Genomic DNA, 26,767 nt, shown 5'->3' with positions numbered 1-26,767 from the left:
CTAGTAGTCCCCAGCCAGCAGTCATCTCATTAGCATACAACAGGCTCTCCTCACTCAGGGGATTTCAAAGGTTTTGGGAGCTGTATGCCAGGAACTGGAATAAAGATGAAATATCTGTTTTTTTTTGTTTTTTTTTTTTTTTTTTTTTTTTTTTTTTTTTATACCACAGTTGCCTTCTACTCAGAAACCTCCAGTGCCCCCAGCCCCCACCCTGGTGTGACAAAAGAGGAGAGCCCAAACTTTTCAGATGGCCATTAAGCTGTATAAAAGCTCATCTCCCATGACTCCTGCCTCCTCAGTTCTGGTCCAGAATCTTGCAGATTCCTGCGATTCCTGCCTCTGCACCTCTGTCCCATCTGCCTGCCCCTTCGTTGAATCAAAACATTTCACTGAATTGAAATTGAATCAATGTGTTTAGAATTGTGTGGAACCTCAGAGATGAGGTGGATCAAACCTCTTATTTTATAGATGAGGAAGTGGTGATCCAGACAGGTGAATGGCATAGCCCCAGGTCACAAATTTATTATTGCTTAAAAGGTAGAGAGAACAGTACCAATGTCTGAATTTCTGGTGATGAGTGCTGGAGATGATAAGCTTCAAATTAATAAAATTAATAAACTCTTTTTAAAACTGTTTATTTATTTCTTTTGAGAGAGAGTATGCACATGAGCAGGGGAGGGGCAAAGAGACAGGGAGAGAGAGAAAGAGTCCCAAGCAGGCTCTGCATTGCCAGCGCAGAGCCTGATGCAGGTCTCAAACTCATGAACCATGAGATCATGACCTGAGCTGAGTTCAAGACTTGGATGCTTAACCTTCTGAGCCACCCACCCAGGCGCCTCACCAAATTAATAAACTCTTATGTAAACTTTCAAAAGCACAAATCACAAGGCAAAAAAAAAAAAAAAGGGAGACAGAGATTAATTTGATTATACCAAATGAAGGATTTCTGTTCAATGAAGGATTGAGTTAACACACATAATCAGAAGATAAAATTGGTCACAGATCAATACCTAGAACTCCTGAAAATCAGGAAAAATAGAGTAAACCTAATGTTTAAAAAAGAGCAAATGAAGTGAACATGCAATAGGGAGGAGAAAACCTCAAAAGTGAATATACCAAAGTCCGCAGTTATTGGAAAAATACAAGATCGAATAATGAGATGACATTTCATACCTACTGGAAAGCTGGATAAATGCTTCAAGATAGGAGTAAGGATTTGGGGATTCACATCTGTGTGGGTGTAGAGATCAGGGAGAGTAGAGCATGCCAGTCCCACAGGAAAGCAATCTGGCAGTCTTTAGATGTAAGGATACACATCCCTGGGACCAGCAATTCTACCGTGGGGTATGGATCCCAAAGAAATCCTCCTAGGCAGGAAGTGGAGGAAGCTATTCAGAGCAGCCTATTCGTGTAACTGCGGCATAACTGGTGCCATCTCCAAAACCGTCACCAAAGAGCAGATAGTAAAATGTACAGAGATCTCTGTGGAGCACAGTACACAGCAGACACAGGATGACATGGACAAAGTGAAAACAACCAGTTTAAAAAAGCAGAATCAGACCTATAAGTACAGAGAACAAACCATTGGTTGCCAGAGGAAAGGAGTATGGGGTTGGGCAAAATGGGCAAGGGGGAGTGGGAAAACAGGCTTCCAGTTATGGAATGAAGTTACAGGAATACAAGGCACAGCATAAGGACTACAGTCAATGACATTGTAACAGTGTTGCATGGTTGTATGATGACAGATGGTAGCTACATTCGTGAGTACAGCAGAATGGCATAAACTTGTCCAATCACTACCTTGTAACTTGAAACTAATGTAACATTGTGTGTCAAGGATACTCAGATAAAACTAAAACAAAAACCCACACAACCAGTTTAGGGCAAAAGCAAGAAACAGAATGAGCTGAGCAACAGGAGGAGTTATATAAATTACATATTTATATATAAACTATATATATAATACATAGTTATATATTTAAAACATAACAACCCTAACTATATATATGGGCACATGGGTGGCTCAGTAGGTTGAATGTCCGACATCGGCTCAGCTCATGATCTCTGGTTGGTGAGGTCGAGCCCCACATCTGCCTCTGCTGTCAGCCTGTCAGCACAGAGCCCACTTCAGATCCTCTCTCGTCCCCCCTCTCTCTGCCCCTCTCCCGCATGTACTCTCCCCAAAACAAATAAATACTTGAAAAAAGAAAAGAACCTTAACTATAATAAAGGTTCTGGAAGTACACACAGGAACAAAACATGAACATCAAACAGAATGGCTGCCCATGTAGGAGGTGGGGAATGTTGATGAGAAGCGATTTGATTAGAGGTCCGCTGGGAGAGTTAAAGGCAGGGGCCCCAGTCCCCACCCTGCCTGCTGGCTCAGGCACCAAGGGGCCGTTTGCTAAGGCTTCAGCTGCAGTCTTTCAAACAGAAAGTTGGATGCAGGGGCAAGCACCTCAGAAGCAGGCCGGCTACAAAGGAGGCTGCCCTTCTCCACTGAAGCTATTTCCTCACAGCCCACTCTCAGGGCATGAACCCCTCAGATTGTGTGCTTTGGGGGGAGGTGGTTCAAAGTCCACTCGACGAGTAAAATAGTTTAGAAAATGGGGCTTAGGAAAGACAGTGGAGGGGGCAGAGGAGGGATGGTAGAGTGTGCCAGGCAGTCGGAATCGGATAAACTAACACTGTAAACCCAAACCTTCCATTGTTTTGTTTGCTTCCTGGCAGCACATCAAGAAGTAACCTTTACTGAGGACTTACTATGACCCAACAGGGTGCTAGGGATTTTTACACTTGTCTTACGTACTGTTCACAGAAATCCGACACGGGGGTGGGAGTTATCCCTCTTGTTTTACAGTCAGGGAACAGGGGGCTCAGAGAAAGTACCCCAGCCAAGCTCACACTGTGACTGCATCCACTTTGTCTTCCTCATGCCTTCAGGGGCACTAATCCTTCCATGGAGACAGCTAGCCAACTAGTGGCTTCTGACATTCTCCCTCTAGAACTTTCTGCCCAGCAGCTGGGTTTAGGAGGTTTCCAGGCTTGCCCCAGGCCCTCCAGAGGTATGAAAACTGTTCCAGCAGCTCTGGCTGGGACACACAGGTCTAGAAAGTCAACACCTCTTCAGAGGCTCCTGCTCTAGGGAACTCCTGGGGTTGAGCTAGATTCTAGTAGCTTCCTCTTTGCCCTCTATACTCTTGAGTCCTTAGACGTGGCTCCTCTAACCAAGTACAGTTTCTAGAGAACTGGAAATGCCCCTGAACAACTCTTTTCCATCCTACCCTAAATCTCCAGCTTCCTGGGATTTAACATGTGGAAGGTGAGTGGGTGGAGTGAGGGAACATTTATAACAGAACAGCAATAAATTCCCTGAGAGTAGAATAATATAAACAAAAAATGACAGTGAAAAATCTCCTTATCACATGCTAACAAGCATAACAAGCATAACAAGACTAGAATTTTATGCAGGTCAAATCATGTTTGTCAAACCCCACAACTGCAGAGTAAGTCCTGATGAGATACTATCAGGAACATGGCCATCAGCCTTCCCCCATTTTATCTCCTGTTAACATATAGTAGCTTATTTTTCCTCAGGCCCCAGTCCAATGATTCTGAGTAAAACTTAAAATTATTGCATCCAACAAAAAGCATTCTAAATAATTTCCAGTGGTGAACCGCTGTAACTTGCAGAAAATGGTTCCAGCCTCAGCCAGAGTTCTATCATAAATACTTGATATGGTGATTAATATCATGGGATCAATTTGACTTAAAGAGGAAAACATTAGTATTAGGGAAAACTAGGAATTCTCCATTTTTTTTTCCACCTAAAGGAGTTTACATAGCCATGGAGAAAAGGATGCCACAAGAAAAAAAGTTGAGAATTGTGGTTCACATGATATCAAAACAAACTCACATAATGTTTATTTTCACTTCTGGGAGGAAATGAAGACGTAGACTAGTTAACAATTCAATTCAATAAATATTTATTCTGTCAGCATCGCACACAAAACACCAGGTAGGTTGGGCTGTGGAAATACCAACGCTAAGAGACCATACAGGGTTCTTGAGACCCATCATTCTTCTGTGGAGTCCAGACAGATGCTGGTGAGCCGCCCCCACTCCATCTGTGGACTTGCGGGGCTTAGGGCTCTGTTTGAATTGTTGTGCTTTCAGTGACCGTGATAACCTTATGACCAACAATCAGAATGGAGAGGAGCTCTCTGCCCATCTCTCACCTCTCTGAAATGAGCTTTCTTTTTGGCAGAAAAAAGCCAAACAGCTCTACCTTATCATCTTTTCCCATCTTCCTCTCTCCACGTTTCCAGAGAAAAAATAACTTCTGTGCTCTTCTCATACCAAGTGTATTGTTAGCCCTCTGTATCCCAGCCTGGACCACACCTCTCCTTCCTTTCCCTGTATGTGGGCTCCACAGATTTCCCTGCTTTGTTCTCCTTCTTATAAAGCTCTTAAGATTTCTTATCACCAGTTACTCCACAGAATCCCTTTAGTCTAGGATTTTACACAGGGTTAAAGTTGGGTGGTAGTTTGATTTAAAAAAATAAACCAGATATATGTTTTGGGCATATTTATTACTGTGAAACCCCTCCCTGCTCATTTTCTAGAATTGAGTCCAAGAAGTAAGGCATTGCCTTTAACAGAGCATTTGGGAGCTTGGATTTAAAACTCTTGCACATGTTTTAAGAGTGCCTCATCTCTTAAGTTGGATTCCCTTCCTATATCTCTGCTGCCAAAGCGATTTTATTGAAATCCTCTGAAACCCCAGTGCTCCAGCATTTTGGGTCTCTCTGGAAGTTTCTTTCTTCTGTTAAAAAAAAATATAGAGTAGTGTCTGGTAATAAAAGTAACATTTACAGAGGCCACACCATGTGCCAGTCAACCCTCTGAGGCAGATACAATTATTCTCCCCATTTTATAAAGGCTGGAACTGAGGCCCCAAGAGACAGTAAATAACTCGCACACAGAAGGTAGTTGCACCAGGAATCTACCCCAAGCTTGTGAGCTTAATCGGGCTCAAGCTCCAACATCAAAGGGATCTGCAATCCATTCTTATCTTGTCTCCCTTTTGGAGCCCATGACCAGGGCACTGTACCCAACCTCTTTGAGTTGAGTTTTCCTTCCAATAAAAACGAAAAAAAACATCCTACTCCTGACCCTGGCTTTGGATAACTGCCACTGCTCCCATGTACCCCAGCTGACTCCCCTGGGAGGTACGGCTGTGTCCCTCTCCTCTAAATGCCCCCCCCCAGTGGGGGGGGGGGACTCAAACGCATCAATCCATTTAAAAAGAATCATCCAAAGGACTTCTATGTCTGTATCTACCCGGCACGCCGGCGGGAGCGTCGCTTTCTCCCCAAGGCGCTCTGCGTCCTGTTCCGGGCCGGCCACTCTGTGCCCCGCCGTCCGCTGCTCCTCCGCACTGGGTTCCCTCTCGGTTCGGGACTCCCACCCCAGGGCTCCCCAGCCTCCCCGCTAACAAGGCGCCCTCTTACCATGGCATCGTAGCGCAGGGCGTTCATGAAGTGCGCCACCTCGGCGCCCTTGTACACGGTGAACCAGATGGTGCCCTGGTACTGGTCGCCGGCGTCGAGCAGCAGCACGTGCGGCTCGGCGCGCCGGATCTGCTGCACCTTGGTGAAGAGGCGCGCCACGCCGCCCACGCAGCGGCTGGCGTTGACGCACTTGCTGGAGTCCTCGCTCGTCTGCTCCAGCCGGCTGTGCACGTCGTTGGTGTGCAGGATGGTGAGTTCCCAGGCGCCGGCCGCCGGCCACAGCAGCGCGCCCAGCGCGAGGAGCCGCAGCGCCGGCGCCCGTGAGGCTCCGGGGCCCATGGCTGCGGCGCGGGGAGCGGGGAGTGCGGACGGGCCGGGCGAGCGGCAGCGAGTGGCGGCGGGAGCTGGAGCTGGGCGCCCTTGCCGGCGGGGCTGGGCGGGGCGGGGGCGGGCTTCCCTCGGCCCGGAGGCCGGCCCCACCGCCGGGCGCACGCCCGCGCGGTCACCCGATCCGACCCTGGCACCCGGGGAGGCCGGGGCGCGCCCGGGCTGGCGGCTGGCACCCGCTGCCGGCAGGAACAGTAGGGAGGTTGTTCCCGGCTGGGAGCGGGCCGCCGGCCCCGATGCCGGGGTGCCCGCAGCCCCACGGCTGGTGCACTGCCTTTCCGGGGTGCGAGGGAGGAACCGGAGGGGCCACCCCGCGTCTAGGTCCTCGCTGTTTCCAGCCTCATTTGAGGCACGAGTTTTTCTCAAGAGGAAAGCACGGTTTGTGTTGGGCTTGTGGTTGCGCGAGCTCATCACTTGAAAGAGCGAAAGTGGGAAAAGGGAGGAAGAAAAGATGGGCGAGATGACGTACCTGGGGGGCAGGGGGAGAGGAGTGCAGAGAGGCAGGAGAGAAGAGCGCTTGCCCTTTGTGCTGTGGAAGCCAAAAACGGACTGTGAGATTTGGCTGCCCGCTCTCTTTGCAGCTGGAGGACGCACCAAGTGCATGTAGTTTAGACGTAGAACCTGGCAATTGAAGACCATCCCAATCCAGTCCAACGTTTGTTCACAATTAAAGCCTTAGCGACGAAAAGGCATTGGTGCGGGAACTGGTCTTGGAAGCGAAAACAGACCATAGGAGTAAAATCAGCAGCTACGTGGACGTGATGCTGCCTTCCGTTATTTTTTTAGGCACTTTTGTTGTTTCACATGGTAATGTTTTATGGACTTCTTGGTTTTTTAGGTGTTAATGTTTTAAGGATGTGGCGTGTGTGTGTGTGTGTGTGTGTGTGTGTGTGTGTGTGTGGGAGGGTGGCGCGCACGTGCGTGTTTGTGTAAAGGCAAAGCTTTGGGCAAGGAAAACAATAATAGGAATGCATTCAGTAAATCATCCTTATAGAGAATTTCCCTTTGTTTAGCCAGCTGATTACTGACTGCAATCAATTATCTAGCCGCCTTGGGAAGGGAAGAAGGGAACTCGTTTGGAGGCCCTATGAGGTGTCCTATGATTTATGCTTTACTAAACAGCATATGTAGTCCTCACACTTCCTGGAATGCATCAAGTCAGCACTGTTGGCTTGGTTTTGTTTTTGTTTTAAGCTTTTTGGGATAATACATATATAACCTCAAAGTGACCATCCTGACCACTTTTAAGTGTACAGTTTAGTAGCGTTAGTTACACTCACATTGTTGTGCAACCATCACCACCATCCACCTGCAGAACTTTTTCATCTTCCCAAACGGAAACTCTTGCAGCCATTAAACAATAACTTGCTAACTGTCCTCTCCCCCCAGCCCTTGGCAACCATCATTCTGCTCTGTCTTCATGAATTTGCAGACTCTAGGTACCTCATATAAGTGCAATAAGACAATATTTGTCTTATTTGTGACTTTTATTTCACTTAGCGTACTTGTCTTCTTAACGGTTCATCCATGTTGTTGCATGTGTTAGAATTTCCTTCCCTTTTAAGGCTGAATAATGTTCCATCGTATGTACGTATATGCCACATCTTGTTTGTCTATCCATCCATCCATGGAGACGCTTGGGTTGTTTCTGCCTTTTGGCTATTGTGAATAATGCTGCTATGAACACGATATACAAATATCTGTTTAAATCTCTGCTTTCAGTTTTTTTGGGAAGTGGAATTGCTGGATCATATGGTAGTTCTATGTTCAATTTTTGAGGAAATGCCATACTTTAATGGCTGCGTCATTTTATATTCCCACCAGCAATGCTCAAGACTTTAGTTTCAGGGCACCTGTTTTGCTCAGTGGGTTAAGTCTTGACTCTTGATCTTGGCTCAGGTCATAATCTCACGGTTTGTGAGATCAAACTCCAAGCACACAGCTTGCCTGGGATTCTCTCTCTCCACTCCCCCCACCCCCATCTCTTCCTACCTGCCCTTCCCCCCCCCCCATGCATGTGCGTGCTCTCTCTCTCTCTCAAAATAAATAAATATTTAAAAAAAGAGTTGTGATTGCTCCACATCCTTATCAACACGTGTTTTCTGTTTTTTGATAATAGCTATCCTAAGGGATTTGAAGTAGTACTTCACTGTGGTTTGATTTACATTTCCCTAATCTTTAATGATGTTGAGCATTTTTTCATGTGCTTATTGGCCATTTGTGTATCTTAGTTGGAGAAATGTCTATTCAAGTCCTATGATTTACCCATGTTTTAATAGGGTTATTTGTGTGTTTTTTGTTAGTGTTGTTGAGGAGTCTATATATTCTGGATAATAATCCCTTATCAGATATATGTTTTGCAATTGTTTTCTCCCATTCCATAGGATGCCTTTTCATTCTGTTGATAGTGCCCCTTGAGACACAAACTTGTATATTTTGACAAAGTCTGATTTATTTACTTTTTCTTTTGTTATCTATGCTTTTAATGGCATATCTGAAAAAACACTGCTATATCTGATGTCATGAAGCTTTTCCCCTATGTTTTTTTCCTAAGAGTTTTATTGTTTTAGTTTTTTTTTAATTAAAATTTTTTTTTCAATGTTTATTTATTTTGAAGGAGAGAGTGTGAGTGAGGGAGGGGCAGAGAGAGAGACACAGAATCTGAAGCAGGCCCCAGGCTCTGAGCTGTCAGCACAGAGCCCGACATGGGGCTCGAACTCACAAACCACGAGATCATGACCTGAGCTGAAGTCGGACGCTCAACCAACTGAGCCACCCAGGCACCCCTATTGTTTTAGTTTTTAGGTTTAGGTCTTTGCTCCATTTTATATCCAATGTATAATATATACGTGGAGAGAGGGCGAGGGATCGAGAGAGATATTTATCATAAGATATTGGCTCACTTGATTATGAATGTTGAGAAGTCTCACAAGACGCTGTCTGCATTGGAGACTCCTGAAACCTGGTAGTGTAGTTTGAAGGCCTGAATGCCAGAGAGCCAATGAATTTACCTTGGTATTAAAGAATATAATTTTGTGTTTCATTCTGTACAGATACATGCAGTTAGTACACAGTGCAAAATTGGGAATTTGGGGCATGGCAAGAGTTTGGATTTCTGCATTAAAACCAAAAAAAGCTAAGTCTATGAAAATATGATAAAGCATAGGATTTCAATTGCAATTAAAATGTATTATGGGAAAAATGGAATGTTTCAGGAAATAGTTCTGGCAGGACTTAGTTAATCTGGAGTAATATGAAAGTATAAAAAGTTCCCTCTTGAATATTCTGAATGAGATTCAGTTTCCAATCAATGGCTTTTTTCCCCTTTCATGTGCTCTCGTTATATATTATAATATTTTAGGTTGGCTGGGGGGAATCTGACTTTTTATTATATTAAAGTAGTAGATACTTGCATTTATCCCATGATTTCTGAGAACTTGCAGTTCTACGCTATGTGTATCTGCACATAAAATAAGAATCCAAGGGGTGCCTTAGGTGGCTCAATCAGTTGAGCATCCAGCTCTTGATTTCTGCTCAGATCATGATCCCAAAGTCATAGAATCAAGCCCTGTGTCTGGCTCCGTGATGAACCTGCTGAAGATTTTCTTTCTCCCTCTGCTTCTCTCCCCTGTGCATGCTCTTTCTTTCTTTCTTTCTTTCTTTCTTTCTCTCTCTCTCTCTCTCTTTCTTTCTTTCTCTCTCTAACAAAAAAAAAAAAAAAAAAGGAATCCTAGTAATATGAATTTCACCTAGGAGCCAAGAATCTTTCAAACAAAACCTCAAAGCCAGAATTGCCTGTATTACTATTATTATTTTTTGTTAATTGGTGGAATTATAAAGTACAATAAAAGTATGTAGTTACCTCCTTGATCTTCATGCAGAAAAATAAAAAAATTTTTGAGTGGTTAATATACTAAGTGGGAGTGTCAATTTTTTATAAAATATTTATTTATTTTGAGAGAGAGAGAGAGAGAGAGAGCGTGCGCGCTCAAGAGTGCAAAGAGGGAAGGAGCAGAGAGAGAGGGAGATAAAGAATCCTAAACAGGCTCTGCATGGTCAGTGCAGAGCCTGTCAAGGTGCTTGAACCCAAGAACCATGAGATCATGACCTAAGCAGAAATCAAGAGTCGGATGCTTAACCGATTGAGCCACCCAGATGCCCTGGGAGAGTCTATTTGATGTGTATGATGGAAACTTTAGAATAGCAATCAATTATATTTTAAACTTATAAGAGAATGTTGCACATTGAAAATGACAAGAACTTACAGGTATGAAAAGATGCAAAAATGTAAAATTTTTGAAGATGAGGCCAGGATTTAACAAAGTTAAGAATGTATGCATTCAAATATAAGGATTCTGATGTCATTAGAAATTAAAGAGGAGATGAATTGATTTTTAGCTGGAAATCATATGAGCCTGGTACTTATAACTAAGTCATTATAGATGGACCCAAGGGTGATGACAAACTATTGTATGGAAACAGATCTCCTAGGGTTTTTTCATATCTCAAGATAGAGGAGATCCTTCTGTTAGGAGGTAAAAACAGCTACCTATCTGAAACCAAAAGGAATCATTAGAAAGTTTCGAACTATGTTCAGAATTAATATTTGTATTGATACTGTATTATTTTTAACTTAAATTGTGGGATAAAGTAAATAAATAATTACATTAGTTTTATCAGGAAAAGGATTCGTGTAAGATATTCAGTTTGGAGGAAATCAAGAATTTTAGTAGGAACCCTGACCTTTAGCAACTGGATTGGAAGTAGCAATATGATATTCTTTTATAAGAAAAACCTGTTTTGCTGTCCCACTGAAATAGCCCAGGAGTAATTTGACCCCATGAGACACTCTAATGTCCAGGATGATATGATCTCTAATACCATTTCCACTGAAAGAGCATCAAGGGTCCTTTGCAGAAATGGCTGATTCCATGTCTGAGGCTAAAAGGCACAAGTAAACATAAGAAATTAGGCAATGTATATAACATGAATCTGGGGAAGTGGCCAAAATAATCATTTTCCTCTTAAAAGTATGGAATCATGGACACAACAACTGTAAGTAGGATTTTAGGCATCCTATAAGGTCAAAAACAAGAATCTAGGCAGCTTCCGGAGCTAAATCACTGCTAGTAAATGAGGTTATTAGCATTAAAACAAGCAGCAAGTGGTCTTCCAATCACTATGATGAGTGACTGAGAGCCTAAGTAATCTCTTGAGATTGCTCATGATGGTTCCAATACTTGGAGAGCATATATACTGTCTTTATCAGGTACTTATTTATTTGTTTATTTATCTACTTATTTATTTAAATTTATTGATTAAAAAATGTTTAATGTTTATTATATTTTTTTGAGAGAGAGAGAGATAGAGCTCAAGTGGGGGAGGGACGGAGAGAGAGGGAGACACAGAATCTGAAGCAGGTTCCAGGCTCCAAGCTGTCAGCACAGAGCCTGACACAGGACTCGAACCCACAAACTGTGACATCGTGACCTGAGCCAAAGTCAGTTGCTTAACTGAGTCACCCAGGCATACCCAGATACTTTTTTTTTAAAGATTGTATTTTTAAGTAATCTCTACACCCAATATGGGGCTCGAATTTACAACCCCAAGATCAAGAGTCACATGCTCCACCCACTGAGCTAGCCAGGCATCCCTTCATCAGATACTTCTATTCCAACTTCCTTTTCAGAAAAACCATGAGCTTTTTGTGCAGTGGACCTTTTGCTAGTCTGGTGAAACCTAGAGACTCTTCTCAGAGTAATATTTTTAAATGGATAAAATAAAATAAATTGGATTACAAAGGAAACTAATGAAATACAGTTATAAAAATATTTTTAAAATTTGTGATATAATAATTCATATATTCTTTGTTAACACATTGAGTAACAAAAAGCGTATTTAAAATTTTTTTTTTTTTTTTTTTTTTTTTTGGATAGAGAGAGGGCACAAGTGAGCAAAGGGCAGAGAGAGGGAATCTCACAAGGGGCAGAGAGAGAGAGTTTTTCCCAAGTTGACCTATAGAGTCTATGCAGTTACAATCAATATCCCAGACAAGTTATTTTGTAGATATTAACAAACTGATTCTAAAGTTTTTATGTAGAGACAAAAGACCTAGGACAGCCAAAACAATATTGAAGGAGAAGAGGAAAGTTGGAGCACTGACACTATCTGACTTCAATACTTACTCAACAGCTACAGTAATCAAGAGTGTATGGTATTGGTGAGAGAATTGACACATAGATCGACAGAACAGGATAGATCCCAGAAATAGACCCAGATAAATATAGGCAATAGCTCCTTTACAAAAAAGCAAAAACAATATAATGGGGGAAAGGTGGTATTTTCAACAGATGGTGCTGGAACAACTGGATATCTTCATGTAAACAAATAAATCTACACTCTTCACAAAAGTTAACTCAGAATGAGTCATAGATCTAGCTATAAAACACAAAATTACAAAACTCTTAGGAGATAACATAGGAAAAAATTTTGGATCCCTTTGGGTCTGGTGAAGCCATTTTGTTTTTTTAATTTTTTTAATGTTTATTTATTTATCTTGAGAGAGAGTGCAGTTGTGTGAGTTGGGGAGGGGCAGAGAAAGAGAGGGAGAGAGAGAATTCCAAGCAGGCTTTGCTCTGTCAGCACCCCCAATGAAATAAAAAACTTCTGCTCTGTGAAAACACTTTCAAAAGAATAAGTAGGGATGCCACAGACTGAAGGAAAATATTTGCAAAAGATACATGTGATAAAGGACTATTGCCCAAGATATACAACGAAGTCTTAGAAGTTTAAATAAGAAAACTTAATCTAAAAATGGGCAAATGAGGGGTACCTGGGTGGCTCAGTTGGTGAAGCATCTGACTCTTGATTTCGGCTCAGGTCATGATCTCATGGTTTGTGGGATAGAGCCCCGGGTCAGGCTCTGCGCTGACAGTGCAGAGAGGGATTCTGTCTCTCCTCTCTCTCTCTCTGCTCCTCACCCCATTCACATGCATGCTCTCTTTCTTTCTAAAATAAACATTAAAGAAATAAATAAAAATGGGCAAATGATCTGAACAGATACCTCACTAACGAATATATATAGATAACAAATAAGTGTATGAAAAGATGCTCCACATCATATGTGATTAGGGAAATGCAAATTAAAACAGCAATGATATACCACTACACGCCTATTAAAATGGCTAAAATGTAGAAACGTGACAATAGCAAATGTTGATAGGGAGGGTATAGCAACAGGAACTCTTCGTTCATTGCTGGTGGAATTATAAACTGGTGTAGTCATTTTGGAAGACATTTGGGCCATTTCTTTAAAAAATAAACATACTTTCACCATATGATCTAGCAATTTCATTACTTGGTATTTTCCCCAAAAGGTCAAAAACCCATGTTCACACAAAAACCTGCATGTGAATGTTTATAGCATCTTTATTCAGAACTGACAAAACTCGGAAGCAACCAAAATGTCCTTCCATAGGTGAATGGATACATAAACTGTGGTACATTCATACAAAGGAATACTATTCAGCCCCCGCAAAAAGAAAGAAGCTATTAAACCATGCAAATTCACAGAGGAAACTTTAATACATATTACTAAGGAAAGAGGCTAATCTGAAAAGATTATATACTGTGTGATTCTAACTTTATGACATTCTGGAAAAGGCAAAACTGTAAACAGAAAAAGGATCAGTAGTTGCCATGGGCGGGGGAAGGGAAGTGTAAGTAGAGCACAAAGAATTTTTAGGGTGGGGCACCTGGGTGGCTCAGTCGGTTGGCATCTGACTTCAGCTCAGGTCATGACTTCAACTCAGCTCACAGTCTGAGTTCGAGCCCCGCGTCGGGCTCTCTGCTGACAGCTCGGAGCCTGGAGCCTGCTTCAGATTCTGTGTCTCCCTCTCTCTCTGCCCCTCCCCTGCTCATGCTCTGTCTTTCTCTGTCTCAAAAATAAATAAAAACATTTAAAAAAAATTAAAAAAAAAAAGAATTTTTAGGGCAGTGAACCTATTCCGAGATACTACAATGGCAGATATATGATATACATTTGTCAAAATCCACAGAATGTACAACACGAAAAATGAACCCGAATGCAGAGTATAGGCTTTGGGTGATGATGATGTGTCTATGTAGGTTCCTCGATTATGACTAGTGTACCACTCTGATACAGGATGTTGATAATGGGAAAGACTGTACATGTGTGGGGCCAGGGGACATAATGGGAAATCTGCATACCTTCTGCTCAATTTTGCTGTGAACCTAAGACTGCTCTAAAAAATAAATTCTGTTTTTTTAAAAAAGTTAAAAGGATATCAGTCACAGCTCTCTTTTTTCAACCTGGCAGCTTAGCCAAGAAAGCGTGTTGTTTTTCCACAGTATCCATAATGATGACTGTAGGGTTTTCATGGAAAGATTTATTTTATTCATGTAATTATGAACTGACAGGTAATACGGATAAAGGATATATATTTCTTTTCCAAAGTGAAACAAGAATGGGTTTTCTTTTTTTGTAGAAAAAGCGAAACCTCTGCTTATAGTTCCAGGTACTTTTTAAGATTTCCCTCTTCTGAGTGGTGGAGGAGGGCTCTCCACAATGTTCCGTTCTTGACAAAATCTCTTAAAAATGCCATGATTCAGAGATCAGCTTCTGATGGGGTGTTGCCTGTATGGTTGTAAAAAAAAAAAAAAAAAAAAAAAACTGCTTCAGGGTAACAGGTGGAGTCTTAGCTACCAGTGCCTTTCTGTGTAGTGAACAATGAGCGATGATGACCCAAAGAGGTTCCTTTTTCATGAAAGTAGAGCAATATGTATGACAAATGTGGCAGGAATGCTGTCTGCATAAGCTTATGAAGTGTTTCTTTTCAGACAGTTTTGTTTGACAATTTTTCTTCTTTTTCTTTTCTTCTTAAAAAAATCATTTCCCAAACATTCACAGTCTTCATAACTTCTAAAAAGGACCCAAAAAATTTTTTGATGACACCAGCAAGTCCACAGTGAACAAAACGAGGAGATGGCTATTTTAAGGAGATGGCCTATAGTTCCCACCGGTTACTTGCTGAAGGAGAACTTTGAGGTTGCCAGTTCTTTAATGATATGCTTCAAAATGTGAAAAAGAAATGTAATTACTCAAACATCACATATTTGACAAAAAAATATTTCTAGCCTTTTCCCCAGTAGGAAAAGGATGTGGAGAAGCTGTGTATCATTGTGCTGGGACATTGCATGAGAGCCATAGAGGCCCAGGAATCACAGTGTGCTTTGCTCTCCCAAGGATGTGTGTGGGCCATGCTGCAGAGCAAATTTAAAACTCTTTGTAAGACTCAACAATTATTTAAAAAGAAGCTTGCAGGGTAGACCCCAATGCCATTGCAGAAAAATGAGGATTCTATTTGTGAATTAGGAATCCAGTACTCCAAGGATGGGCCAGGCCACCATCTTGGATCAATATTTGCTCCCCTACCTTTGGATTTCTAGACTGCTTACTTCATTCTCTTTCTTTTTTCTTTTTCTTTTTTTTCATTTTTACTTCTACCTTTGGGTTATTCCCTTGCTTTACACACAAGGATGAGTTTTCCGGGGATTTTGTCAGACTGAAACTTATCTTCACAATGTCTCTCAAGTTTCTTCTCATGTTACTGTGTTAATTATTATTTCTTTCTTTTTTTTTAAAAATTTTTTCAGTGTTTATTTTTGAGAAAGAGAGAGAGACAGAGCGCAAGCCTGGCAGGGGAGGGGGGCGGCGCAGAGAGAGAGAAGGAGACACAGAATCACAGAATCCGAAGCAGGCTCCAGGCTCCAAGCTGTTAGCACAGAGACTGACACAGGACTCGAACTCACGAACTGTGAGATCATGACCTGAGCCAAAGTCGGAGGCTCAACCAACTGAGCCATCCAGGTGCCCCTGTTAATTATTATTTATTTTTCTGTTTACTTATTTATTTTTTTAATTTATATCCAAGTTAGCATATAGTGCTATAATGATTTCAGGAGTAGATTCCAGTGATTCATCCCCTATGTATAACCCCAGTGCTCATCCCAACAAGTGTCTTCCCTGATGCCCCTTACCCATTTAGCCCATCCCTCCACCCACAATGCCTCCAGCAACCCTCAGTTTGTTTTCTGTATTTAAGAATCTCTTATATTCTGTCCCCCTCCTTGTTCTTATATTATTTTTGCTTTCCTTCCCTTATGTTCATCTGTTTTCTATCTTAAAGTCCTCATATGAGTGAACTCAGATGATATTTGTCTTTCTCTGACTAATTTTGCTTAGCATAATGCCCTCTAGTTCCATCCACATAGTTGCAAATGGCAAGATTTCATTCTTTTTGATTGCTGAGTAACACTTCATTGTATATATATACCACATCGTCTTTATCCATTCATCTGTCGATGGACATTTGGGCTCTTTCCGTACTTTGGCTGTTGTTGATAGTGCTGCTATAAATATTGCGGTGCATGCGCCCCTTTGACGGTACACTGGGATCTCTTGGATAAATACCTAGTAGTGCAATTGCTGGGTCATGGGTAGTTCTATTTTTAATTTTTTGAGAAACCTACATAGTGTTTTCCAGAGGGGCTGCACCAGCTTGCATTGCCACCAGCAGTGCAAAAGAGATCCTCTTTCTCCGCATCCTTGCCAACATCTATTGTTGCCTGAGTTCGTTTATTTTAGCCATTGTGACTGGTATGAGGCAATATCTCAATGTGGTTTTAATTTGTGTTTCCCTGATGATGAGTGATGTTAAGTACTTTTTCATGTGTCTGTTAGCCATCTTGATGTCTTCTTTGGAGAAGTGTCTATTCATGTCTTTTGCTTATTTTTTCACTGGATTATTTGTTTTTTGGGTGTTGAGTTTGAGAAGTTCTTTGTAGATTTTGGACACTAACTCTTTCTCTGATATGTCATTTGCAAATATCTTCTCCCATTCTGTCATTTGCCTTTTAGTTTTGCTGTTTCATTTGCTGTGCAGAGGTTTTTATTTTGATGAGGTCCCAATAGTTCATTTTTGCTTTTGTTTCCCTTGCCTCCAGAGACATGTTGAGCAAGAAGTTGCTGCGGCCAAGGTCAAAGATGTTTTTTGCCTGCTTTCTCCTTGAGGATTTTGATGGCTTCCTGTCTTCTGTTTAGATCTTTCATCCATTTTGAGTTTATTTTTTTGTATGGTATAAGAAAGTGGTCCAGGTTCATTTTTCTGCATGTTGCTGTCCAGTTTTCCCAGCACTATTTGCTGAAAAGACTGTCTTTATCCATTGGGTGCTCTTTCCTGCTTTGTCAAAGATTAGTTGGCCATATGTTTGTGGGTCCATTTCTGTGTTCACTATTCTGTTCCATTGATCTGAGTGTCTGTTTTTGTGCCAGTACCATACTGTCTTGATGATTACGGCTTTGTAATACATCTTGAAGTCCAGGATTGTGATGCCTCCAGCTTTGGTTCTTTTTCAGGATTGCTTTGGCTCATTGGGGTTTTTTCTGGCTCCATACAATACAATTTTAGGATTGTTTGTTCTAGTTCTGTGAAGAATGCTGTTGTTATTCAGATTCAGATTGTGATTGCATTGAATATGTAGATTTCTTTGGGTAGTATTGACATTTTAACAATATTTGTTCTTCCAATCAATGAGCATGGAGTATTTTTCCCATTTTTTTGTGTCTTCGTCAATTTCTTTCATAAACTTTCTATAGTTTTCAGTGTATACGTTTTCCACCTCTTAGATTTATTTCTAGGTATTTTATGGTTTTTGCTGCGATTGTAAATGGTATCGATTCCTTGATTTCTCTTTCTGTTGCTTCATTGTTGGTGTATAGGAATACAGTCAATTTCTGTGCATTGATTTTATATCCTGCGACTTTGGTGAATTCATGGATCAGTTCTAGCAGTTTGTTGGTGGAATCTTTTGGGTTTTCCATATAGAGTATCATGTTGTCTGCGAAGATTGAAAGTTTGACTTCCTCCTTGCTGATTTGGATGCCTTTTATTTCTTTGTGTTGTCTGATTGCAGAGGCTAACTGATTGCAGAGGCTAAGACTTCCAATACTATGTTGAATAACAGTGGTGAGAGTAGACATCCCTGTCTTGTTCCTGACCATAGGGGGAAAGCTCTCAGTTTTTCCCCATTGAAGATGATATTAGAGTTGGGGCTTCCATATATGGCTTTTATGATCTTGAGGTACGATCCTTTCATCCCTACATTCTTGAGGGTTTTTATCAAGAAAGGATGCTGTATTTTGTCAAATGCTTTCTCTGCATCTTTTGAGAGGATCATTTGGTTCTTGCTTGTCCTTTCTTTTGTTGATGTGATATGTCACATTGATTGTTTTGTAGATATTGAACCAGCCCTTCATCCCAGGTATAAATCCCATTTGGTTGTGAATAATTCTTTTAATGTATTGTTGGATCTGGTTGGCTAGTATCTTGTTGAGGATTTTTGCATCCATGTTCATCAGGAAAATTGGTCTATAGTTCTCCTTTTTAGTGGGGTCTTTGTCTGGTTTTGGAATCAAGGTAGTGCTGGCTTCATAGAATGAGTTTGGAAGTTTTCCTTCCATTTCTATTTTTTGGAACAGCTTCAAAAGAATAGGCGTCAACCTTCTTTTAACGTTTGGCAGAATTCCCCTGGAAAGCCATTTGGCCCTGGACTCTTATTTTTTGGGAGATTTTTGGTTACTAATTCAATTTCCTTACTGGTTATGGATCTGTTCAAATTTTCTATTTCTTTTTGTTTCAGTTTTGGTAGTTTATATGTTTCTAGCAATTTGTCCATTTCTTCTAGATTGCCCATTTTATTGGCATATAGTTGCTCATAATATTCTCTTATTATTGTTTGTATTTCTGCTGTGTTGGTTGTGATCTCTCTTCTTTCATTCTTGATTTTATTTATTTGGGTCCTTTCCTTTTTCTTTTTTATCAAACTGGCTAGTGGTTTATCAATTTTGTTAATTCTTTCAAAGAACCAGCTCCTGGTTTCATTGATCTGTTCTACTGTTTTTTTTATTTCAATAGCATTGATTTCTGCTCTAATCTTTATTAGTTCCTGTCTTCTGCTAGTTTTGGGTCTTATTTGCTGTTCTTTTTCCAGGTCTTTAAGGTGTAACGTTAGGTTGTGTATCTGAGACCTTCCTTCTTTAGGAAGGCCTATAGTGCTATACACTTTTCTCTTATGATCACCTTTGCTGTGTCCCAGAGGTTTGGGGCTGTGGTGTTATCATTTTCATTGGCTTCCATGTACTTTTTTTTTCTTTATTTTTGAATTAAAAAAATAAATTTTTTAAAAGTTTATTTATTTTGAGAAGGACAAAGACAACACAAGTGGGGGAGCAGCAGAGAGAGGGGGAAACAGAGAATCCTGAGCAGGCTCCACACCATCAGCACAGAGCCTGATGCAGAGCTCAAACTCACGAAACTGTTAGATCATGACCTGCACTGAAATCAAGAGTCGGACACTTAAACAACTGAGCCACCCAGGTGCTCCCCGCCCCACGCCTCTGGCTTCCAGGTACTTTTTAATTTCCTCTTTAACTTCTTGGTTAGCCCATGCATTATTTAGTAGGATGTTCTTTATTTAGTCTCCAAGTATTTGTTATTTTTCCAAGTTTTTTCTTGTTGTTGATTTTGAGTTTCATAATGTTGTGGTCTGAAAATATGCATGGTGTGATCTCAATATTTTTATACCTGTTAAGGACTGACTTGTGTCCCAGTATGTGATCTATGCTGGAGAATGTTCCATGTGCACTTGAGAAGAATGTATATTCTGCTGCTTTAGGATGAAATGTTCTAATATATGTTAAGTCCATCCAGTTCAGTGTGTCATTCAAAGCATTGTTTCCTTGTTGATTTTCTGTTTAGATGATCTGTCCATTGTTGTAAGTGGGGTGTTAAAGTCCCCTACTATTATGGTATTATTGTCAATGAGTTTCTGTATGTTTGTGAGTAATTCATTTATATATTTGGGTGCTTGCACATTTGGAGCATAAATGTCTACAGTAGTTAGATCTTGGTGGATAAAGCACTGAATTACGATATAATTCCCTTCTTCATATCTTGTTACAGTCTTTATTTTAAAATCTAGGTTATCTGATATAAGTGTGACCACTCAGGCTTTCTTTTGGTGACTATTAGCATGATAGGTGATTCTCCAACCCCTTTTCTTTTCTTTTCTTTTCTTTTCTTTTCTTTTCTTTTCTTTCCTTTCCTTTTCTTTTCTTTTCTCTTTTCTTTCTTTTTTTCTTTTTTTTTGTATTTTGTAACACTGTTTTATTAAGAGTGAACCCTTTTCTAAAAAAAAAAAAAAAAAAAAAAAAAGAGTGAACCCTTTTCGGTATTCCTAAACTGTAAACAATGAGAAACTGAAGTATCAAAGGAACACATCAGGGATCATCTGTAACAGACAGAAACCTTTAAATTTTCTTATTGCCTTTATACAATCAATGTATATTTAAGTAAAACTGAATTCCTTATTAGGCAAACATTTGTGCATACGCTGTCTTCTCTTTATCTTTCTGTGCCTTTATCTCTTGTTTGGCTTTCAGCAGTTCTGCCTGGATAGATTTATCTTCCCTGCTCTCTCCTGAGCTTTCTTAAGATCAGCTAAAACTTGATCGTATTCTTTTAATCCTTGCCATCCGTGAACTCTATGGTACAATGCTTTCGTATTTGATGGGTCTATTTCAAGAGCCTCCAAACAACTGTCAATTGCTCCCTGCCAATTTGACATCTTCAGTTTATAAGCACCAATATTCAGAACACAGCCTAAAGCTGTAGGTTGCAGCTTCGATCTATCTGCTTTCTCAATAACAGCCTTTGAACCTTCCACATATCTTAAAACCTTTGTATATATTTTAATGGCCATCTCCCAGTTCTAGGATTTGAAAAAAGTATTTCCAATATTTTTTAAGTTTTCTGTTATTAGTAAAAATTTATCTACATCTTTTAAGTCTCTATCTGCTTCCTCAGGGAAATCTGGATGACTGTCACCAGAGCCATCTTTTGGGAATATGCCCCAGTCATCCCCTTTCTTCAATTTCCTCATTTTGCAATAACACACAATTTGGCAGGTTTTTCAGCTTTCACTTATACATTTTCCAGTATCCTTACCACACCCATTCCTTTAATTATGTGGCCAAATACCACATGTTTCCTATCCAAATGAGGAGTCAGAACTGTTGTGATAAAGAACTGAGAACCATTTGTATTGCAGTCTGCATTTGCCATGCTCAATAAGCCTTCCTGGTCATGCTTATAATAGAAATTTTCATCTTCAAGTTTTCCACCATAAATACTTTCTCTGTCTGTCCCATTTTGATTTGAGAAGTCTCTACCCTGAATCATAAATTTCTTAGTAATTCGATGGAAAGGACATCCTTTGAAATGGAGAGGTTTCCCAGTGGTGGGTCCAATGCCTTTTTCTCTGTACACAATGCACGAAAATTTTCTGCAGTTTTCAGTACAGTATCTGCAAACAATTCTAAGACAATTCACCCAACTCACTCCCCTCCAACGTCCATGTCAAAGAAGACTCGGGGGTTATTGGGATTGGAGGGCTTAGTTTGGGGTGGGGAGTGGTTAGACATATTGAATTGCAGATGCATTTGGAAGCAAACTCAGAGAACCTCCTCCATCCCCTTGCTTTCAATCTGAAGGTGTCTTTAGGTCTAAAGTGGGTCTCTTTTGGGGCGCCTGGGTGGCTCGGTCGGTTAAGCGTCCGACTTCGGCTCAGGTCATGATCTCACGGTTCGTGGGTTCGAGCCCCGCGTCGGGCTCTGTGCTGACAGCTCAGAGCCTGGAGCCTGTTTCAGATTCTGTGCCTCCCTCTCTCTGTGACCCTCCCCCGTTCATGCTCTGTCTCTCTCTGTCTCAAAAATAAATAAATGTTAAAGTGGGTCTCTTTTAAATAGCATATAGATGGATCTTGTTTTCTCATCCATTCTGTTAACCTATGTCTTTTGCTTGGAGGTTTCAGTCCACTGATATTTAGGGTGAGAACTGAAAGGTATGAATTTATTGCCATTATGTTGCCTGTAGAGTTGGAGTTTCTGGTGGTGTTCTCTGGTTCTTTCTAGTCTTTGTTGCTTTTGGTCTTTTTTTTTTCCCGTCTTTTCTCCCCTGAGAGATTCCCCCTTAAAATTTCTTGCAGGGCTGGTTTAGTGGTCACAAACTCCTTTAGTTTTTGTTTGGGAAAATTCTTATCTCTTCTATTTTGAATGACAGCCTTGCTAGATAAAGAATTCTTGGCTGCATATTTTTCCAATTCAGCACATTGAATATATCCTGCCACTGCTTTCTAGCCTGCCAAGTTTCTGTGGATAGGTCTGCTGCAAACCTGATCTGGCTTCCCTTGTAGGTTAAGGACTTCTTTTTCCCCTTGCTGCTTTCATGATTTTTTCCTTGCCTGACTATTTTGTGAATTTGACTATGATATGCCTTGTTGATGTCGGTTTTTGTTGAATCTAATGGGAGTTCTCTGTGCTTCCTGGATTTTGATGTCTGTGTCTTTCCCTAGGTCAGAAAAGTTTTCTGCTATGATTTTCTCACAGAAACCTTCTACCCCTTTTTATCTTTTTTCATTTCCTGGGACCCTTATGATTCAGATGTTATTCCTTTTTAACGAGTCACTGAGTTCTCTACTTCTTATATTATGCTCTTTTGCCTTAGTTTCCCTCTTTTTCTCTGCTTCATTATTCTCCATAAATTTGTCTTCTATATCGCTGACTTGCTTCATCCATCCTTGCCACTGTGGCATCCATTAGGATTGCAGCTCAGTTATAGCATTTTTATTTTCATCCTGACTAGATTTTTACTTCTTTTATCTCCACAGAAAGGGATTCTATGCTTTCTTTAACTCCAGCTAGTATTCTTTTTATAATGATTCTAAATTCTGGTTTAGACATCTTGCCCGTTATCTGTGTTAAGTCCCTGGCTGTTATTTTTTCCTGTTCTTTCTGTAGGGATGAATTCCTTCATTTCATCATTTTGAAGGAAGTAAAAGACTGCCAAGTTCTGTGGTTAAAGTTGTGCAGATTGTTGTGTTAATCCTCAAATCAGTTTTCTAGGTGTGCAAGATGGTTTGGTCTTGATCTAGCTGCATTTCAGGGACAAGACAGGCAAAAAAAAGTTCCATTCTTCTCCACCATCTTGGCCCCTCCATTAATTATTATTTCTAATAAAAACTGCCTTTTATTTGTGTCATGACTTTTTTTTTCTTTTTTAATATATATTTTTTAAATTTATTTATTTTTGACAGAGAGAGAGAGACAGAGCGTTAGCAGGGTAGGGGCAGAGAGAGACAGAAACACAGATCTGAAGCAGGTTCCAGGCTCTGAGCTGTTAGCACAGAGCCCGATGCAGGGCTGAAACTCATGAACCACGAGATCATGACCTGAGCCGAAGTCAGCCGCTTAACTGAGCCACCCAGGTGCCCCATGACTTTTTTTTTCTCCCAGGAACCTAGAAATTTGGAAGAGTATAACTGGTTGTGGGAAAACCCATGTACTGTTTGTATTTTTTCTTTAAAATATAGCCACATGTGTTTTCAAACATAGCTGCATAGATTTTCTTTAAAACATAATTATGTAAGTTTTAAAGAAAAAATAAAAAAAATACATATAAGTTCTTTATATATTTTGGATACCAACTCTTTGTCTGATATGTCATCTGGAAATATTTTCTCCCATTCCATAGGTTGCCTTTACTTTTGTTGATTGTTTCCTTCACTGTGCAGAAGCTTTTTATTTTGATGAAGTACTGCCACTCTGGACAACAGTATGGAGGTTCCTCAAAAAGTTAAAAATAGAACTACTCTACAGTCTAGCAATTGCACCACTATGTATTTACTCAAAGAATACAAAAATACTAATTCAGAGAGATACATGCATCCCCATGTTTATAACAGCATTATCTGCAGTAGCCAAACTATGGAAACAGCCCAAGTGTCTGTCAACTGATGAATGGGTAAAGGCAATGTGCTACCAGTGGTGCCTGGGTGGCTCAGTTGGTTAAGTGTCATACTTCAGCTCAGGTCATGATCTCATGGTTCGTGAGTTCAAGTCCTGTGTCAGGCTCTGTGCTGACAGCTCGGAGCCTGGAGCCTGCTTTGGATTCTGTGTCTCCCTCTCTCTCTGCCCCTCTTCCTCTTGCACTCTGTCTCTTTCTCTCTCAAAAATAAACATTAAAAAAATAAAAAGAAAAGAGAAAATGTGGTACATATATACAATGGAATATTAGCCACAAAAAAGAATGAAATCTTGTCATTTGCAACAACATGTATGGAGCTAGAGAGTATTATGCTAAGTGAGAGAAGTCAGTCAGAGGAAGACAAATACCATTTGATTTCACTCATATGTGGAATTTAAGAAAGAAAGCAAATGAGCCAAGGGAAAAAAGAGAGAGATGCAAACCAAGAAAGAGACTCTTAACTGTAGAGAACAAACTGTTGGTTGCCAGAGGGGAGGTGGGTGGAGGCATGGGGTAAATAGGTGATGGGGATTAAGAAGTGCACTAGTGATGGTGAGCACTGGGTGTTGAGTCACTAAATTCTATACGTGAAACAAATACTACACTGTATGTTAACTAACTAGAATTTAAATAAAACCTTAAAAAAAAACGAATTTTTTAAACTAAGAAAAATGATGAGGGGCAAGCTTTTAAGAAGCACCATCTCCAAACCACCAAGTCTTGTGGTGGACAATTTATCTTTACTGTTTTATGAATTTTCACAGTAGTCTTTTTAAAGTTGAGGATAATAAATCACAGAGAAATGAAACACTTTGTTTAGTTCAGCTTTGCCAGGTCTGTCTGGCTATCTAACCTTGATGACTCAAAATTGTATATATTTTTATCTCTTTCGAATGAAAAAGCATACTATCTGAAACCTTGGTCAAGACTCGGTTCTCCTGTGGTTTAATTTCTCATTTTACATAAGAAGAAATGATGTAATAATCCACTCTCCAAAGCTTACAAAACAGGTTCCTGAGAGATTGCCATATAGTGACATGGTGGTTGGTGATGCAGGCCTAGGAGCAGGGCTTCCCTGAGGACAGAGGAAGAGCTGGAAGTACACACCCTACCCCTATAAATGATTGACAGGGAAATGGTAGAGGAAGTGGTAGGTACTAACTGGAACTTGAGGAACAATTCTGTGGGGAGCTGAGCCTTCTCCACTCCCATTTAAGAGTAGCAGGTTGACATGTAGGACAGACAGACATTAGTACACCTGAGCTTTCCCCTTCCCTTTTCAGAATAAGGAACATAGGTCACAAGGGCAACCTGCAACAGCCAGCATCCATCCGATCCTTCCCATGTGCCTAGTACTATACATCAACCTATTAAATCTCATTTAATTGCTGCAACAACCTTATGAAGGGTTTTGTTATCTCTGTTTTACAGAAGGGGCAAAGCTGGTAGGTAAAGAAATAACCTTGGTTTCAATTGCTAACACATTTGTATCATTTCCATAGACTTCTGTGTGTTTTTACAAAATTGTTTACCCTGGATTTCCTTTAGCTGGGAGGCTTTTAGGTTGAGAAGCTTTAAAATAGGTCATGGGGTGCCTGGCTCAGTTGGTGGAGCATACGACTTTTGATCTTGGGGTTGTGAATTCGAGCCCTACATTGAGTATGGAGATTACTTAAAAAAAATAAAATCTTTAAAATAAGTCATGAATGTTCTGAGAAACTTAATCCCATTTTCATTAGAATTACTAATATAAAGTTAACCTGATCTTAGAGACTCACCTCTTTAACCCCCAAACTGGTCTAGAATCAATCCACAAAGAGTTATCTTTCCATTGCCTATCAGTTCAGGCCTTTAAAAAAATGTGATAAATTTCATTTTGTCATGATATATAATCTCTTGGATTCTGTTTGATAGTATTTTGTTGAGAATTTTTATGTCTATATTCATAAGAGATATTGGTTTGTAGTTTTCTTCTCTTGTCATGTTTTTGTCTGGTTGCGATATCAGGGTAATGTTGACCTTATAGATTGAACTGGGAAATTTTCATACTTCTATTTTTTAGGAGAATTTGTGAAGAATTCATGATAATTTCACTTTAAATATTTGGGAGAATTCATTAGTGAAGCCATCTGCGTCTAGGCTTTTCTTTGTGGGCAGATTTTTTTTTTTTTATCTTTTGTTAACGTTTATTCATTTTTGAGAGACAGAGAGAGACAGAGGCATGAGCAGGGAAGGGGCAGAGAGAAGGAGACACAGAATCCGAAACAGGCTCCAGGCCCCTAGCTCTCAGCACAGAGCCTGACGCGGGGCTCGAACCCACTAACTGTGAAATCCTGACCTGAGTCAAAGTTGGACGCTCAACCAACTGAGCCCCCAGGTGCCCCGGGAAGATTTTTATTATTAATTCAATCTCTTAACTTCCTATTGGTCTATTCAGATTTTCTTTTATTTTTTTTCTTGAGTCAGTTTCAGTAGTTTGTACCTTTTTGGGAATTTCTCCATTTCATCTAGGTTATCTAATTTGTTGGCACGTAATTATGATTCTTTTCTTTGTATAAGGTTGAGAGTAATGTCCTTTCTTTCATTCCAGATTTAAGGAACTAATTTCAGTTTTTTATTTTTATTTCTTACTTTTTTTGGTCATTCTAGCTAATGGTTTGTCATTTTTTGGATCTTTTAGAAGAACTTAGAAGATTTTTTTCTATTAGTTTTTTATTTTCTATTTCACTTATTTCCACTCTTCATTATTTTCTTCTTTATCCTTGCTTTAGGCTTAGTTTGCATTTATTTTCCTAGTTTCTTAAGTTAAAACATTAAGTTATTGATTTAACACAGGCATGCGTAGCTATAAATTTACCTGTATACACTGCCTTCACTGCATCTCATTTTTACTGTTTCATGGCCATTAATCTCAGCATACTTAAT

General features: G+C 40.3%; 1 protein-coding gene and 1 pseudogene across 2 annotated transcripts in view; both read right to left on the bottom strand.

Annotated features, from left to right (window-relative positions):
* NT5E (5'-nucleotidase ecto) overlaps positions 1-5,941 on the bottom strand; it is a 48,914-nt gene extending 42,973 nt beyond the window's left edge. Inside the window, exon 1 of one of the 2 annotated variants that reach the window (XM_049653976.1) lies at positions 5,514-5,941. In XM_049653976.1, coding sequence (XP_049509933.1) covers positions 5,514-5,852 — 339 coding nt within the window. In that variant the 5' untranslated portion in view covers positions 5,853-5,941. The remainder of the gene's footprint in view (positions 1-5,513) is intronic. The other variant, XM_049653975.1, reaches the window with a different exon arrangement.
* A 14,275-nt stretch (positions 5,942-20,216) lies between these two features.
* Positions 20,217-21,462, bottom strand: LOC125939104 (peptidyl-prolyl cis-trans isomerase D-like; annotated as a pseudogene).
* Positions 21,463-26,767: the final 5,305 nt, after the last annotated feature.

The sequence above is a fragment of the Panthera uncia genome (assembly GCF_023721935.1).
Source record: "Panthera uncia isolate 11264 chromosome B2 unlocalized genomic scaffold, Puncia_PCG_1.0 HiC_scaffold_24, whole genome shotgun sequence".
Classification (NCBI taxonomy): Eukaryota; Metazoa; Chordata; class Mammalia; order Carnivora; family Felidae; genus Panthera; species Panthera uncia.
This window is presented reverse-complemented; position numbering and strand designations above follow the sequence as displayed.